This window comes from Oculina patagonica, chromosome 14, assembly GCF_052425735.1.
Source record: "Oculina patagonica isolate OP01 chromosome 14, crgOcupat, whole genome shotgun sequence".
Taxonomy (NCBI): Eukaryota; Metazoa; Cnidaria; class Anthozoa; order Scleractinia; family Oculinidae; genus Oculina; species Oculina patagonica.
Window position 1 is genome coordinate 5,124,248 of NC_135771.1, and position 18,227 is coordinate 5,142,474.

General features: G+C 39.0%; 2 protein-coding genes, 1 non-coding gene and 1 pseudogene across 6 annotated transcripts; 1 reads left to right on the forward strand and 3 right to left on the reverse strand.

Annotated features, from left to right (window-relative positions):
- Positions 1-771: 771 nt before the first annotated feature.
- On the reverse strand, positions 772-844 carry Trnat-ugu (transfer RNA threonine (anticodon UGU)). The gene has a single exon. It is a non-coding gene; the product is annotated as a tRNA-Thr (tRNA).
- A 499-nt stretch (positions 845-1,343) lies between these two features.
- On the forward strand, positions 1,344-4,823 carry LOC144638184 (uncharacterized; annotated as a pseudogene). The gene is made up of 3 exons (XR_013567893.1): positions 1,344-1,452; positions 1,538-1,641; positions 2,849-4,823. The product of XR_013567893.1 is annotated as an uncharacterized LOC144638184 (transcript).
- Positions 4,824-5,740: 917 nt separating this feature from the next.
- On the reverse strand, positions 5,741-12,497 carry LOC144638246 (uncharacterized). The gene is made up of 2 exons (XM_078497462.1): positions 12,429-12,497; positions 5,741-8,183 (listed from the first exon to the last, which is right to left on the reverse strand). Exon 2 carries the CDS (start codon positions 8,140-8,142, stop codon positions 7,129-7,131), a length of 1,014 nt encoding a protein of 337 aa, XP_078353588.1. The 5' UTR covers positions 8,143-8,183; positions 12,429-12,497; the 3' UTR covers positions 5,741-7,128.
- A 493-nt stretch (positions 12,498-12,990) lies between these two features.
- On the reverse strand, positions 12,991-16,951 carry LOC144637799 (uncharacterized). Of its 3 annotated transcripts, XM_078496880.1 has the most exons (4): positions 16,874-16,951; positions 16,306-16,434; positions 15,619-15,715; positions 12,991-14,722 (listed from the first exon to the last, which is right to left on the reverse strand). In XM_078496880.1, the coding sequence occupies exons 3-4, from the start codon at positions 15,637-15,639 to the stop codon at positions 13,943-13,945; spliced, it is 801 nt and encodes a 266-aa protein (XP_078353006.1). In that variant the 5' UTR covers positions 15,640-15,715; positions 16,306-16,434; positions 16,874-16,951; the 3' UTR covers positions 12,991-13,942. The 3 variants fall into 3 exon arrangements, with proteins under 3 accessions (XP_078353006.1, XP_078353008.1, XP_078353007.1); XM_078496882.1 differs by lacking the exon at positions 15,619-15,715 and having other exon boundaries at positions 12,992-14,722; XM_078496881.1 differs by lacking the exons at positions 15,619-15,715; positions 16,306-16,434 and having other exon boundaries at positions 12,993-14,722; positions 16,874-16,948.
- Between the last annotated feature and the right edge of the window lie 1,276 nt (positions 16,952-18,227).

Here is an 18,227-nt window from a genome sequence, read left to right on the forward strand (position 1 = left end):
GGTATTAGTAAAGTTCGCTCGCCGTTCTTTCCACGCGCTCATTCGATCGAAAAAATACGAAAAAATAGAGGGCTGTAAACAGTCTACCGTCACGAAGATCAGGTGTCGCCTGTCACGGTTTCGACATCTCCTCCTCAGAACTCTCAGAGATGCTGGATTCGTCGATAGTAAAGTCGAGGTCAACCGGATCTTGCGGTTATTTCACATGGGTTTCGGCAAAGTAGGCAAAGCAATATTAACCCTAACTTACTGTAAGAGTACTTCTTCTTCGATCGCCGATGCTGGCCGAAATAAGTTCAGTAAGTTGTCCGTTGCTTTTCGTTGGATAGATGTAGATTTGTTAGGGTTCCAATTTCTCCTGCGTGGTTGTGGTTGACTCCTCTGGCTTCACAGCTAGAGACAGAGGGCTTCGTCAGAGCAAAATTTTCGCTGTGACAAATAGCTAACGCTTGCCAATTTACATTATGAACTCAGTTGATAAAATCAAACATTCACCTGTATAACCTCTTATAATCTCATTTAAAATAATAAATGTCTAAAGAAGAAGTAGAGCGTTCTGCTACGGGTAACATCTCATGAGAGTCGTAATTACATCATCGTTGCCGTTAAACCCGCTACCGAAAGAACTATCCCCTTTTTGAAAGTAAGATTCACTTAAATCAATGAATTTGTATATATATATATGCGGATTAATGAAATGTATGAAGGCGTCCCTCTCAGTTATGAACCCTACTTCTTTTGTAGGCGGAAATAAGGCCTGAAAAAAATTTCAGGCCCGTACGGGATTTGAACCCATGACCTCTGCGATACAGGTGCAGCGCTCTACCGACTGAGCTAACAAGCCAACTGAGAGCTAGTCACTATGCTGTTTCGTATTAAACCCGTCGAAGTCGCTTATTTTTTAACTGATGACCTTTTTAAGGTACTAACGCAGTAGATAACTTCGTGGAAATCTCATTTAAAATAATAAATGTCGAGGAGACCGTTCTAAATTTACGGGTAAAATCTCATGAGAGCCAAAATTGTGACAGCTGTTATGACATCACCTTAAATCCGCATCCGAACAATTTATTCCCCTTCTGCCCCTTTTGAAAGTAAAATTCACTTTTGTTTTAATTGACTTCTTTTAAGGTACTGCGGCAGTAGACAAGTTCGTGGAACTGCTTTGACATCCATATAATATAAAGAAAAGTGTGAACAAAAACTGATTGAATAAGATCATCCCAACTCACGATTGACCTAACAAACGAACTGACCTAATCCAGTTATTTACATCATCTATATTTCAGTGGCTGGTATCATAAAGCTGTTTCGTTCTGACACTCTTTTCATATTAAAGGTGACTCTTCTTCACAGGACTCGGCGATTTCTTCAAGAAAAAGTGTTTCTTTATGAGCATTTTAACATGATCAGAGGCGTAGTTCTGTTTGTGAGCATCATCCTGGCTCTTAGGTAAGTGTTGGGAGAAGTAACGATATAAAACATAAACAAAAACCCGTATGATCCTGACGCAATTTTCTTTTATTTTTCACCGTAGGATGGGTAGAAGCGCTGCCAGTAAGCATTCCAGGAAATACAACTTGGGAAATAAGACGCCTATTTATCACGATGGAGCACGGCAAGTGATAAAAAAGCAATCAAGTAAGCTTACAAAAGGGATTAATTTTCACAAGGTCGCTAAACGTAAGAGAACAATACAAATATCGTCAAACTGACTGGAAAGGACGGTGTCTGTGTCTATTCGGCAAAATTGTCGATTTTATTCAGGAAAAAGGTTCAATGATCTTCAAATTACTTGTTACCTACCAATTTGAATAGTTCTTTACACAAGCACGCTTGGTAATTGAATATAAAAGTTCATACGTGATTATAATTAGAAAACCTTTTTGCTCGATAAAAAGTCTCAAGTGTTACATCTCCCAACTTTTGTTTCCCCTTTGTGGATCCATATGATCAATTGAATTCATTATTGCTAATTTCACTGAGCATGCTTGCCGTTCCATAGACTTGCCCCAAGTCGCTCGTATTCTTCTTTGCATCTATAGTTACTTAAATAAAATCGCTTTGAAATCAAGCAGGAAAGACCACTTGAGTAAAATCGCCTTTGAAATCGCGCGCGAGAGATCGCGAGAGATTCATTTCTGTGAACGCCCGCGCGAAGGAAAACAAATGACACTTGCCGAGGAATGGCTCGGTACGAGCGACTTGTGTCACTTGCTGGAAATCAATTCTAGCGGACGTTTTTAACCGCGAAAATATTGCATCATTTCGTGTGCATTGAGTTGGTTTCTTTTATCGTGTTAAAGTCAGTTTCGTGCGCCGTGTGCAGCTGACGCGCGCTGTGGCGTGTGTTAAAATTGCGATTTTATTTGGCTCTCTCATTTCTGTAAGATTTAAAAGGGACAGGCACAAAAGAAGACATTTGTAATGTTTGTTCCAAAACTGGTTTAAACTGCCCATGTGAGAAGGAAACAAGTCTGCTCAAGAGGTAAAAAGCTAAACACAAGCTTGTCTCGCGAGCAGCGCGCGCTAAGTTGGCGGGCATAGCACGCTCAGTTAGTTTGCGCGCAATGCAATATGATTGAAATAAACTCGATGGCGTCACCGGTGGAAAAATCCACCGGTGACGCGTGAGACAAGTCGCTTGTTCCGCCACGACCCTCCGCCATTTTGTTTCTTCTGCCCCCGAGCCCCCTCCGTTTCCGTACTCCACTGCTGTGTTGGAGTAACTCGATTGCAGGTATTGAATTTCAATCGCTGACAAGATCCAGTCACGTGGCAACTGAACGGGGAGTTTTTTAACTGAAAAGATCTTTGTTAACACGTTCTCATCTCCTTGTGCTCCTAGCTCCAAACTATCTGACAGGGTCAGATAACGTACCTGCCGGAATGACTAACGTGAAGCAACCTGGTGGTGTCTTAACTGCTGCAGTTGGAAATGGAAGAACGGACGACACATCTGCCATAAACGCCATCATTAAACACGTAGAAGGTTCCGCAAACAACAAGGTTTTCTTCCCTCGTGGTGAGTATCTGGTCAGTGGTGATATTGCTATAAGTGGCTCAGTGGAACTGCATGGAACCCAGAGCGGTATTGCTGTTATCAAGGCGTCGACTGCCTATGCCATAAAAATACACAATGCTTCACCTGTAAGGGATGTTTTACTGAGGTATCTGTATTTTGACGGAATTCGTGTAGTATTTAATGGTGGCAACCAAGGGTCATCAACTACAAAAAATGTTAAAATAGAGAGATGTGTATTCTTTTCATCGAGACGTCCATCTGTCAGCAACGGACAGAAGCGACAATTGGAAATGAAAAAGCTTGGAAGAAGTTATGTTTCCGAAAACGTCTTTTTACGTGACTCAGATGCTTATGGAGTTGCTTCTAGCTTTAGCAAAACTCAGAACGTTCGGGTACTAAACAACATATGTGGCCTCGAGTTAAGTAAATTAGACTGGTTGTCCTCAGAAGTTACGCCAGTATCCCATTGGCAAAATCAAAAACAGAAATTAGAGTTCCTTAAGACTCCGATTTCAATCTTACATCTGACCAAGGCTACTTTAACAGTTGTCTATATGACCAGTGCGACAGAAGAATGCAAATAGTGAGAAATATATTCAACGGAAGTCCCAATACCGGCCGACACAGAGACCACGCCATGTACCTTAAAGGATTTGATCTTATGGAAGTGAGAAGCAACTACGTCAGAGGTTGGCCTGCGAATGCATCAGGTGGCATCAAAGCGCGAAATGGAAAACACCTTTGGCTTGCTCGTAATTACGTTGACGACACAGGAATTCTGTTGTACTCGCATAACAAAAGCAAGCCCTGTCTTTACGATGGTCTCAAGAATGTACTCATTTACGGAAATCACCTCGTACAACGAACAAGACCAGGCGAACGAAGCAGCAGTTTAAGCTACTATGAGCCCCACTTTGTTGGAAAGGATGAGAATATCAAGTACTCTGCTAACGTATTTGAGATCGTTGGTTCTAGTCACCCTACCCAGTACAGATGCATTTGGCTGACCAATGGCAATCTCGCTCAACACCACGTGTACAGAGACAACGTGTACAATGGGACTTCGACGCCAGTGAAGATTCAAGCACGTAGTGGTACTCCATCATATGAGACAGGACATATCGACCAAGCAATCCAGAATCTGTACAACTATCCAGCATACAAAGTGGACATTCCACCTTACTAAGCTATGTACTTGCATACATTATCGGAAAAGTTGTAAAAATGAACGCTTTACACCTTTGTATCAGTATACACATTCTCTACGGCGCAAGTAGACTGTCCACAGCCTCTCGATTTTAAAAAAGGTAAAAAACAAACTTGTTTCTTCCGTTTTGAGCTGGCGTCCAGTTCCCTCGCCGTTCTCACCGCGCGCTCATCAATCGAAAACACACGAAAAAATAGAGGGCTGTGGACAGTCTACTGCCTGATATATATAAATTACAAAGTCGTTGTCGTTGCCATAATTTCGTTTCATTCATCATTTGATGGCGTACTATTTGACAATGTTTTTTTTCGCGAAAAATGTCTTCGCAGAAAATTCATCCCGTATGGCTTGGTATGGTACGTTAAGGATCAACTGCCACCACTACCTACAAATAAAGATTCCTACATGTCACTGATATCTGTGTATATGTGAAGGCAATATCCGTAGATAGCCAATACACATATACCTAATGGAAATTACCTATTTAATTCCAGGATACCGCAATTAAAAGAGTCTATCAGTCTACTGTATCAGTTGTTAGGGAAAAATCCGCGTTGTTTTGAATTATGAACTCAGTAAAAAATCATTGTCGCTTGTACAGTCAACTCTCGCCTTGCGGACACCCCGCTATTACGGACGCTCGATATTACGGACAAAATTCAGATCCCCGGCGAAAGTTATAGAGGTTTAACTGGAAATGACTCCCGCTATTACGGACTCTCGCTATTACGGAATTACGGACACTTTCGTGGTACCAAAAGAACAATTTTATTGTTGACTCTCGATAAAGCGGACACCATGAACTTCTCACATAACATTATTGCAGAAAATTGAAGTGTGTTAAATACTATTTGTCGAAACACACTTCAGAAGTCTTCTGCAATAATTATTTTTGCATCAATTGCTTCAGTAGCTGTACACCAGACTTTGCTTTTTCACTTCAGCTTGCGCCCTTTTCTTTCAGACGACTCCTTTTGAGAGATCAAACCCTCAAACCCTTGACCATTGTCATTCTCCATACCTAACGACTACTGAGTCTTTTCACGACTGTTGATAAGCTCGTCATAGCCCATACTATTTAACCTATGTTAACGCCATTTTTTTCCTCACACCCCGCTATTACGGACTCTCGCTATTACGGACACTAAACGAAGTCCCGAGCGTGTCCGCTATAACGAGAGTTGACTTAAAATGTAAATCAGTAAAACTACTGTCGTTCGTGAAATTTTAACTCAGTAAAATTGCTGTAAGCCGCAATGACTACGAATGATGTAATCATCCCGTAAATATACTATCCGTAGTCGTATGATCATAAAGTAAAATTACTCACAACCAGTACTATTCTAAATTTAGCACAGATTGCTAACGTGGCAGGAAATTGAATTTACATCTCTATACCGAACTTTCCAGAACCTTCCCTGAGACAATTAAAACAAGTGAAATGTACATGCTATGATTTATTTTTAGTCATCGAACTCGTGTTAGACATTTATGTAACGTTCCTTGTTTATTTAGCTGATACAATAGTCAGGGAGCCGTTAGTATAAATTAAGCAACATTGTTACTGTATTTCGATTTACATATCGTCTATTTTACATAGCTTCTAATAGGGCCCAATGCCCCCTCGTCCTTCCTTTAATTTCCAATGGCCTTCCTTGGGTGGATACATAGATATTTCCTGTAATGGCAAAGTACCGGTAATATTAAAATCTCAAGGCTTGCACACATGACACAAGTCGATACTTAGACTTTGAGGAGTTATTCCTTTTGCAACTTAAGTATGCTCTTGACTTTGCAACATGCAAGCTAGCTTTGAACAGATAACCATAACTTGGGAACTAGTATCTAATCCACAGACTCAAAAACTGTGTAAAGTCGTGCCTCCTTATTATGGATACAAGGGGTAGAGCTGAGTTTCTGTCACAGAGGTGTCCGTGTTATTGAGGTAGATATAATATGTCAATTAAGTAATAAATTATTTTTCAATAGCCCAATTTCGATATATTAAAATTCAGCGTAAAACAATAGACCTCAGGACGAGGCTGGCTTTACTAAGAGAACTTTGTTAACTTACACCTTCACATAAACATGTAATTGATGAAGTAATTTAATTTGTTATAACAGAAGGGTTATAATTATTTTTAATTCTGAAGTTAAACCCAAGTTTATTATAAAGCTGTCAGTAACAGCAACTGAACCTAGCTAGCTGTAGAGCGTTATTAAAAAAATAACTGTACCAAGTATCTCTTCTTCTCGTCCTCAGCGAAAATATAAAAATTAATAAACACACCTTCTACACAGTTTGTTCTGCATGTACACAACTTAATTGTATACATGTTCAATAAGTCAATATACATTAACTTGAAGCACTCACCAATAATAATTATTGTATTTATTCGATTAAGCGCCCAACCTCGAGTAAGCCCCCGCCTCGAATAAGCGCCCACCCTGTAGGTAGGAAAAGTTAATGAGCACCCAGACTCGAATAAGCGCCCACCACTACCCCCTTAAAAATTTGACATGCACGAGAGGAATAAATTGAGAGGTGTGAAATTGACTAAGTACTACTACCAAGAGACCAAGCTTTCTCAATAATTTACAGAAACTTTCGGCTTTTGGACATCTTCACGTTCTGTTTTTATTTACTTTTTTCTTGCAAAATAAGCGTACTTACACGTGCTAAAAATGCTGAAATTTAATAAGCACCCGTCTCAATTAGCGCCCACCTCGAACAAGCACCCATTCTCAAGGTCCAAAAATTTAATAAGCGCCCAGGGCGCTTAAACGAATAAATACGGTATTACTTAATATCAAAACTGCTATTCCTACCAATACTCTTAAGGTGCCATCCTGTATTTTTTCAAATCTATCAACACTTCCAGAAGACATGAAGCTATCATTCTTGTTTCAGTTCTTTTTCCTGTATGTCGCTTGATAGTTCATTGTTACTGAAGAAGTTTTCGTGCTCCTGACATTTTGAAGACTTCTCCTTGTTATGAACTCTTTTATGTTTCTTTAGGTTTCCTGCCAGACTAAAACACTTGCCACATTCTGTACATTCAAAAGGCTTCTCTCCTGTGTGAGTTCGTTGATGAAGTACAAGACGATGTTTATTGAAGAATCGCTTTTTACAGAAGCTACAGCTGAAAGGCTTCTCCCCTGAATGGATCTTGACATGTTGCTGAAGATTTCCTAATTGTCTAAAAGCCTTCTCGCAGATGTTGCATTTAAAATTCCACTCTCCTGTGTGTATTGTTTCATGCTTTTTTACACTCGATTTATGTCTAAAACACTTGCCACATGTTTTGCATTTGAAAGGCTTTTCTCCTGTGTGAACTCGTTTATGTTCCAGGAGATGGCGAGTTAGGTAGTATGCCTTATTACACTGATCACACTTATATGGCTTTTCCTCTGCGGTGTGTGATTTTTCATGCAGCTGCAGATTTCCTAACTGTCTAAAACACAACTCGCAGAACTTGCATTTAAAATCCTTTATCCCTGTGTGAATTTTTTCATGTTGCTTTAAGTTACTCACACGACTAAAACATTTTCCACACGTCTCACATTTAAAAGGCTTCTCGCCTGAGTGTGTTCTTTTATGCTCTTTGAGGTTTCCTGAATTGCGAAAACACTTATCGCACTGGTTACAGTTGTAAGGTCTCTCTCCTGTGTGTATTTTCTTATGTCGTCGTAGATTTTGAGATTGATTAAATCTCCTACCACACTGGCAGCACTGAAAATCTCCTGGGGATAATCGTTCATGATATTTCAAATTCAATTCATGTTTAAAACTCATGCCACAGTACTCGCATTTAAAAGGCCTTTCTTCCAAATCAGTTTTGTGGTGTTCCTCTATATGGGTAGGTTGGTGGATACATGTGACGGACCTAGTTAAGTTCTCAACCATCATGCCAAATGTAAGAAAATGAGCACAGTGATTTCTGTATAGCCCTGAAAAACAAGACAAAAAGGATTGTGCTAAATAGATATTATAATACTCAGCACATACACTGTACCGTATTTATTCGATTAAGCGCCCAACCTCGAATAAGCGCCCACCCTGCAGGTAGGAAAAGTTAATAAGCGTCCAGCCTCAAATAAGCGCCCACCCCCACCTCCCTCAAAAAACCCTGAAGTGCACAGGAGGAGTATGAGATTATTATTGAAATTGCAATTGAAATTGACTCAGTACTTTTAAGTACTACCGGGTACTTCCTCGAAGACCGAGTTTTCTTTGTATTTTACCAAAAATTTTAATTAACAACTTTTGCTTTGGTACGTCTTCACGTGTTATTATTTTTCATTGTATTGTTGCACAATAAACTTTCTACTTGCTAAAAATGGTGAAAATTTAATAAGCGCCCAGCCTTGAATAAGCACCCACCTCGAATAAGCCCCCACTCTCAAGGTCCAAAAATTTAATAGGCGCTATTTAATCGAATACATAGGGAACTTTGACTAACCTTAGGTCACAATCGGAACAAAAGGCCTATACTATTGAAGCTGATCCCAGTTTATGTAGCAGGAACGGACTTAGATTAGAAACGCTTCTCCCCTAATAGCTTTTGCCCCGGGGGGGGGGGGTTTTTTTGTTGGGGGTTTTTTTTTTTTTGGGGGGGGGGGGGGGGCCCCCCCCAACCCACCCCCCCCCCCCCCCGCTTAGCCCTACCATTTTGCCAGGTTTCACAGATCACAGTACCCATTCTTACTCCTGGGTAAACTTAAAACAAATTATTAGCCTCACTGACAATCCGCTACTGGACTTTTTAAATTTTCTTTCACTCAATGATATCTAGTGGGGTCAGTTAGGGGGTTGACTGATCACTTGACCGGCAGACGGTATTAACCCTCCAAGTTAAGACCATTTTGTGCTGGTAAATTTTTGGGTGGCTATTATTTTGAAATAGCGCGCCGGGCGAATATATTTGAGAAGAAGGATTAAATTTTTTTTTTTTTTTTTGGTTGGGGAAAAAAAAAAAAAAAAAAAATTTTGTCAAAACCCATGGGGCCGGAGACATGGCAGTCTAAAGGTTGAGTGCATGGGACTCTGAATCAATCAGTCTAGGTTTGAGCCCTGGCCGGGGCACTGAATGGTGCCTCTCTCCACCCAGGTGTATAAAATCAGGGTACTGGACAGGTGAATTTAAAGCTGTGCCTGGTAACCTCAGGGAGGAAAAGGGGGGGTGGGTGGTTTTTTTTTGGAAATACTGTACTTCTAGAGGCTTCGAGCTACGGAAACTGGGATAAGCTCCTGTGTGATGGGCCACTATAGGCTCAAACACAGACTCTACCAACCTTTTTAATTTAATTTTACCATATATATAAAGCTTAACCTGTTTACGGTTAGCTCTCAACAATGGTATAGTAATGGTAGCACAATACCAATAACAATATTGAAAAGCTCAGTAGAGCTTGCTAGGATCTCTTGCCATTGTAAACTACCAGAAACCCATAAGGGTTGAAACGTGTAACGCGCGCGCACAGCGTTTGAATATTCATTTTGCTAAGTACCATATTTGGAAACACGAAGAATTTGTACGCGAATGCTTTATACACGTAATGACACACGCAACATAATTTTTGGTTGGTTAGGGTAAGTTGCTTGAATTTTGACCGTAAATCTTCTTACAGAAACTAAAGAAATTCATTAAGTGTATCAAAGCGAAGTTCTCCAGACTACTTCATGAAGGTGAAACAGGAGAATTTAACCAAATTTAACTTTAATTATTCAACCAAGCTTGTTCAAAAACAAGATTACGCACCATCGAGCGCGAGCTAGTGCGTGCTGTGAATTTATTCCAAATATAGTAATTTTGATTGGTTAAATGTTTAGAACTCGTGATTTTCCAAATATGGTATTTAATTTAGTGTAAACGAATGTGCAAATGCTTTGTACAATGCGGATCATAGGGAGTTACACGTTTCAACCCTTATGGGTTGCTGAAACTACTGAATGAAATGATTGTAACTTACTTTTATTATTGGTGAATAAAGGTTAATACATTCTCTTAGTCTGCAATTGTCAGACACCGTTAAGAATCACCCCCTTAAAAATAAATCAAATTTTAAACAAAATCGGGCTAGAGTTCCGCACAGCCCCCTATTAATTATGCATGCAATTTTCTGACTAACTCGTTCTTTTCATGATTGCTGTTTGTGTATAGTGATAGTATGAAATAGTTGCATACATAATTAATGTATGGGGCTCCCAGGGGGGGTTCTCCGGCTTGTAAATGACGGGGATGATCGAAGGATTTTTTTGGGTTTGAAATTTTCGATTCCGGGATTTTTTTGGGTTGGAAAATTTGGCAAGTATTTTTTTGGGTGACTTGATTAATATAGGGGATTTTTTTGGGTATTAAAAACAACTAAAGTGCCTTAATGGCACGACCTTGGCGTATTTATGTTATGATGAATAAACAAACACAAGCGTTCAATTTTTAATGGTTTTCTTTGCGTTATATTATTGCCCCTCCTGGCAATTTAGGGGTAATTTGACATGGGATTTTTTGGGGGGTTATTTTTGGTCTAGAGATTTTTTTGGAAGACTTCGGGAATTTTTTTGGGTCCTGAGTTTTGCCTTCATTCGATCATCCCCGTCATTTACAAGCCGGAGTATCCCCCCTGGGATGGGGCTGTGTGGAAATCTTTCGAAAAATCATTCTAACTTTCCAACAATCGCCCTGAATGATTCTTCTTTATATCAGAAGGAAGATAGATAGATACAATTTATAATAAATGGCACACGATGCATGCAGAAGCGATGGCGTTTCACAAGGGGTCTTACATAATTTTGAGGAAAACTTTTAAAAAGTAAATAATAGTAGCTGACACTTTGTGTGTCGAAAAGACTGTTATCCAAATGCATCTTACATTTTTTTAACATAAGAAGCAATGTTAGTGATTGTATAAATAGTATAGTCCGAGGATCTGATGGAATTCAAATAAATGCAGTTGTTATGAATTCACAGACCAAGGATGCAAATAATACATTTTCTTCATAGATTTGCTCAATTGAACAACAGTAATACTTTATTTTATATTTTTATTATTTATTTAGATTTCCCTATGTTGTCTCAACAAAGATCGCGTTATACTACAGTGTGATATCACGGATAAACGACATATGATACGCGCGAGCAACTGCTTTTAAGCATGGTTTCCATATGATCGCAAACGATCGCAGTGAATCGCAGACGATCTCAAAATCGCAGAAATTCACTGAACTGTGTGAACGCAGAGATTACAGAGCGAACTGTTTCCATATGTAATCAATAAAAAAACGTTCACTGGCTAAATGAGACATAATATAATCAATAAAAAACGTTCACTGGCTAAAAATATTAAAAACAATGAGCTTTCGGCTGTCGCTCTACAGCCTTCAACGGATAAAATAATATCCGTTGAAGGCTGTAGAGCGACAGCCGAAAGCTCATTGTTTTTAATATTTTTAGCCAGTGAACGTTTTTTATTGATTATATTATGTCTCATCCTGGCTGCGCTTCAATCTTTAATTGTTTCCATATGATCGCAGACGATCGCAGAATTGTTGAATGTAGTTGAATGAGGGGATCGATTTTCAATATTATGGGATAAATTTTGATCGCAATTGATCGCAGTCGATTGCAGTTGTGTTTCCATATGATGGCAACGATCGCAGACGATAGGGATAGATTTTTTTTTTTTTTTGCAAAAGATCGCAGATGCGTGTTTCCATATGATCGCAGATCCTATAATTCTGCGATCGTCTGCAATCATATGGAAACCAGGCTTTAAGGTCAAACGGTCTCTTGCTCACAGCGTCCCTTTGTATTGTAAGAATTAGAAATTTCTGTCTACTCAATCTAATAGATTCCATCATATATAATAAGTCTCTTTCGTTCATACATTGTAGTTTTCCATTCTAACTGCACAGAAGTATTTTGCTTTTGTGTTTTACGCGGCGATTTCTTGTTAAGTTAAACTTGATTTCTGTTCGATCGGGCCAAACAGACAAACCGAACCGATCGTGCCATGGCATAAAGCGATGTCACGCGCGCCATCGCTTAAAAATATGACAATGTTCAAATCAATTTCGTAAGCAGCTTTTAAAATAGCTTAAAGAGAGTAAACAGTGTCAAAATTGACAAATTGCTGCATGTACTTACTATCATTTGCTAACTACCGTTTATAAGTGTTGGTATTAAGTTTTCTTACCTCAACTGGGCAAAGCAGTAAAACGTTGGCTGCAAACGCTGCAAACTCGAACTGGATCAAGCCTTTCGCTCAACCGGATCAGCGGTCATTTACAGGAATTGTAAATACTGGCGCCCAGGCTATTCCGGGAGGGAAAGTAATTTTAGACAAGAGTTTAGGATGGACTTTCTTGAAAGAACTGAGGATCGTCGACATGAAAGCCACAGATCAAAGGCTTATGCTTTTATTGAAACTGTCCTTTGCTCTTGCCATAATAAACAAGATACTGGTTATACACAGCAGCGACTTGTTAAATCAATCTACAACTGACAAACGGGTTTTAAAAATCTGGCAACACGAGATGTCTGCCTATAAAATTTGTCCTTTATTGGAGGCTTTCATTCTCGTAGCCAGTTGAGCCTGGGAACAAGGGACAAGTGGCTCTGGAGACACACCATTTCACTGGCTAGATTTTTAACAAAGATAATTTAAATCTTGCTAATTAAATCAACAGTAGTAAAATAATATTTACAACAAATGGAATTTTAAAATGGTGGATTTAATTAAGCTAAATTTAAATTTCTTTTGTTGAAGATGAAGCCAATCAATGCATGTGTCCCCAGAGGAGTGACAAGCGGCTAAGAGGGACAAGCAGCTCTCAGGACAAGAATTGCAGGTTCCATTCCATTAGTGGAAGTTCTAGTGGAATCAGAGTAAAGGGAAAAGTGTTTTAGTGAAGAGAACATGAAATTCATACAGTCAAGTGTTGATGCATTACACCTCCAGAATTATTTTAATTTGTTTACTCTCCAGTTTCACTCAGTAAAATATAAATAACGTGTCAATGAGTACAATGTACAAATAACACAATTTTACAAATTAACAAATTTTGAATGCAACTCAGAAATACAGTTGAATCCCAATAACCTGAACCTCCCGCTAACTCAACCCTTTTTCGACATTTCCCCTTTGGGTTTTTTCTTACTAATATACATTTTTGCCCTAGATAACATGAACCCCCTGATAACTCAAACCTTTTCTTTGCAGGTAAGGGTGATAAATCACACTTAATGTTACATTAGAGCAATTTTCTCTCGTGTCAAAAGTAATTTGCATTTGCTTTGGTTTTGCATTTCTACACTTAGTGACTGGTTTAAAAGTCTTGTGCCACCTACTTGACCAATCAGAAGTAAAACCAAGACCAATCATGACTCGCTTACGTAAGTTTTCCCGCACCTTGTGCTAGTTACTTCAGCTTGCTTTAAGTTTTGATAAGTTCACTGGCCAGATTGTGCACGTTCTTTGTGATTGGCCAAAGAGATAACTTTGGTTTTGGATTTACTGTAAGACAATCAATCGAAAATCGCTCTATACAAACTTCCTCACTTCCTACTCCATTTATTTTTGGCTTCATCTTGTACAAATGCAAGTTTAATTTAATTAATTTTAATTTACAAGTTTGTTTCTTTGTCTTTAGATAATGGTACTAGTAAATCGAGAACAAGAGACTCTCTTGTAGCTCTTGAATCTCAAAGTTATTGCAAGTTTATACTGAAGCAATAATCATGCTCTTCAGATGGTGGCTGTATTTGTGCAGTGTGCAATTTTTGATGTTTAAGTAAGTATTCATTCTGCGTAAAACACTTAGCACACTGAGAGCACTGGAAAAGCTTTTCAGCTGCATGTTTCCTTTGATGCCTTAAAAGATAACATGAACGACTAAAACATGTGCCGCACTCCTGACATTTATAAGGTAGAATTCCTGTATGAACCCGTACATGTTTTGTCAGATCACTTTTTTGATAAAAGCGCCTATCACACTGGTTGCACGTATAAGGTCTCTCTCCCGTATGTGCTCTTATATGAACCTGAAGAATTTCCCGCCGGCCAAAACATTTGCCGCACTGATCACATGAATAGGGCCGTTCCCCGGTGTGTATCCTTAGATGGCGTGAGAGACCCGCTGTCTGGCGAAAACTCTTGTCACAATGGTTGCATTTAAAAGGCTTCTCTCCTGTGTGTGTTCTTTCATGGTTTTTCCGCTGTGCCACTTGAGCAAACGTCTTATTGCAGTACTCACATTTATGAGGCTTTACCACCAGATGTGTTATTTGGTGTTTCTTTAGATCATAAGCTGAATCATAACTCTTGCCACATTGGGTGCATTTAAGGATTTTTCTTTCTTTTGGTCTTTTTCGAAGGTCCTCCAGACTTATTACTGGTGCTGCAGCTTGCTGACTATTGCTGTCAACAGGCTTGGGTAACAGGGGTCGAAGCATTTTGACGTTTCCTGGAATTCCTGACATACTGTGGTTCTAACAAAATTCAAAATTAAACATACAACATGTCAGGCATAAAGCAATGATCACTGTGTAAAGAAAATCTTAATAAGCCTGCGAATACAGCCGCCTCTCCACGCTCCAACCTGCTTGCTGCGTTCGGAGGGGAAAGACGTCTGCGATTTACAAGCAGAAATTCCATACTGAACATTCATTCATTCAATACATTCCATACTCCAAACCCAGCAGGGGCGATGGAGTGCTGAGAGGCGGCTGTATTCGCCGGCTAAATCTTAATTGACCACTCCTCAAATGGAGCTTTTCAGGACCAAATTTATGGCAATGTAAACAAACACTGACAAAAATATGTGAATGAACAAAAGCAATCACAGCTGGCAGAGGGTAGACCAGGCGGCTATTTTCAAGTGTAACCAAGGGGTTAAACTTGTTGCTAAGGACAGTATTTCTTGGTTAGTAGTTCATGTGAATGATAAGAAAGTATGGTGGTGTTGAAAACGAAGACAAAAGATTGATTATTGTTTCCAGTCTTCTTGACATTAAAAACTTCTCAAGTTCCAGTATGGTTTTTGTCGGCAGAAGCACATGTTGCCATACAAACATTTCTTAATACAATAGAGACATATTAGGTGGGTTCATACTAGCGAAAAACTTACAGTGTACAGTAAGTATACCTTAAGTATACTTGAATCTTACTTCAGATGTGAACGGGTCTACAGTTGAATCCTGATAACTCGAACCCTCAGTAACTCGAACTCTCGCTAACTCGAACCTTTTTCCATTCCCCTTCAGGTCATTTTCTTACTAATTTTACCCTCGATGACTCGAACTCCCGATATCTCGAACCTTTTTCGATTTCCCCTGAAGGTTCGAGTTATCGGGATTCGACTGTAAATTCAACTTAAGTAGCTTACTTTGTATCCGTGACAATGCATCTTTTTCAAAAGGAGCCGAAATTGTATACTTGTAAGTATTTTTCAACCATCTTAACCTTACCAGCGAACTTATGCACTATCAAAACAAATTCAGGAAATTGAATGTCAATCAAAAGCGTTTTTTGGTGACATATAAGGAGACGTAAAGTCTTGCTCGACACGCACATCATCAAATTTAGCACTGGATTAATAAACTTAAAAAAAAATCTATGGCAAACTACAGAACCAGTTTTTGGACGTGGGAACCCAAGCTTTTCTTTTGCATTGTGCGTTTTGTTGATTCATTTGGCTGTAAATGTCTGTAAAACACACCAGGACAACCATCAACATAATATACCACAGCGATGGTTTAAAACTTCCTCCGATAATGAGAAAGTCGGACAGGCTTAGTAGCAAATCTTGCTGTCGTTGAAGTTTTTATATAAATGAAGAAGCCAAACAAGAATTTAAGAATTTTGACCTTTCGAGGTTGCATGATGTAAGATAGACTGTTAAAATGTTTGGCGCTCTTTCTCAAATTCTTGAATATTTTTCTGTCACCTGAGGCTTAGACATTAAACTTTAATTGTGAACGCTTATCAGCATAGCTGTTAACATATGTGATCTGAAGTATACTTGAGCTCTTTGTAAACTTAGGGCCTACTTACTAAGCAAGTATGAACCCACCTATTAAAACTGTTTTCTTTACTTTTGCGATACACTGGGTCCACAGCCCAATATTAATTTGAAGCAATTTCAGTGAGTCATTGTTACTCGGGTTTCCCTACAGTGCTGGGCTGCAGTGGAACTCACACCCTTGTATAAATATATAAATCAGTTTATCTGTACATGTATTGTTCGTATGAATTTGGCGTAACCTGGCATGTGAGCTCTGCATCGATCTGCACAAAAGGTCCTTGCCTGTTCAAGCAGGAACAAAGTTTTTGTTCTTTGTCAAACGTTATCTGAACCAGTACAAGCCATGCACACCTAGTATAAGGTCACAAAAGTAATGTACAATATTTCCTAACGAAAAAAGACTGAAAAATTACCACTTGCAGCTGATTTCATACAACAATTCGGTTGAATAAATCGATCATCAAGGCATCAAGGAAATTTAAATGAAGAAAGCCTAATATAGTGACTATAAAATGCCAGTCTATTTTTTAAGATTTTTCGACAGAGTGCGAATTAAAGAATGCAGTAATGTTTCCCTCGTGCCTTTCAAAGTTAACGTTTATGAATTTTTTCTTACCTTTTAATAGTAGAGCAGTTTATACAGCACTAAATAGTCCACCAAACAGAACCAACGTTCACCGTTTCTTCTTTCTTTTTCAAGTACTAGAGCCCAGTCCGTTCGCGATAACGTTGAAAAAGAGAGCCGCAAGGGGAGCAACAGTGGACTGGACTTCAAAAATCCGGAAGGAAACGACCGTTCGTAACTAACACACTAAATATCGATAGAAAGTGAGATAACCTTTATCTACATCAGTCAGCACTTAACACCGACTACGGAATAATGTATAAAATGCAAATATAGGTTGCCAAAATTTATCCGAAGGGAAAAGCCCTGGGAACGAGGTTGCGAAGTATCACATATAGGTGTCATTTGTAATCTAAACCACATAACATGACAGTGAGCAGTGTTTGGGACAAAGGCAGCCTTTATTAATAATAATTATTACAATATAATAAATTAACTAATTTTCACGATATATATAACTATTATTCTAATATAATAATATAGTCAAATAACACTAAACACAATTTAACAGAGTGGCTGCTAATAAAACAGATAATGAAAACGAAATAAAAACTACTGACAAATGAAACGCCAGGGAGCGAGGGAGGGAGAAAAGGAGAAACTGCCAATATGTGTAGTAGCCAGGTGTAACGTGTACTAGCAAGCTAAGCAATTGAGCAATAGAACTAAACTCTTCGGGCGATCCCTTCTTGTACCAAGCATGTTGTACTGACTTTTACTAACGTTAGGCAAAAAACCAACTAGTAGTTACAATTAACAGGTGATGGGAAATTACTAGTACTAAAATGAACTGCACGAGTTGCTTGGATCCAGGTATGATGCAAGACTGCCCGTGACCCAAAACTGATGTTTGTTATTTAGAAGCACTTCACCCAATAACCATCGGCTGATGTTCCCCGTTGGTTGCTAAATGGCCATGATTTTGCCAATAACAGAATAAAATCCTGTTGCTCGGCTAATTTGAAGTTTAGAGCTTATACGTAATCATCGAAAGCTAACAGAATCAGGAGGACAAAACGAAGCTGTTCCACAGAAAAGCTGTTCTTCATGCACTTTTCAGCTGGATGAGAAAAAATCATTAAAACCATCTGGCTGGCTTTTTTTTAATCAGCAGTTTTCTTGCTTTATAAAGTATAACATGACTTGTAAAATTTCATGAAAATCTAATGACTCGTTCGTTAGAAATCGTGCGTTTTCTCAGCCAGCTGGGAAGTGCATGAAGAACAGCTTTTCTGTGGAACAGCTTCTTTTTGACCCCGTTTTGTCCTCCTGACAGAATTACCTAAAATACCGTGAACCTAACCCCATTTAAATCGGAGTACCACGACCTTTGCTCATCCGAGAC

What these genes read in the sequence shown, in the direction of transcription:
- LOC144638246 (XM_078497462.1), bottom strand. Translation starts at nt 8,142, where the DNA reads ATGATGGTTGAGAACTTAACTAGGTCCGTCACATGTATCCACCAACCT.
- LOC144637799 (XM_078496880.1), bottom strand. Translation starts at nt 15,639, where the DNA reads ATGCATTGTCACGGATACAAA. An exon ending in TGCATTGTCACGGATACAAA is followed by an intron (nt 14,723 to 15,618) that starts GTAAGCTACTTA and finishes GAATTTTGTTAG; the next exon opens with AACCACAGTATGTCAGGAAT.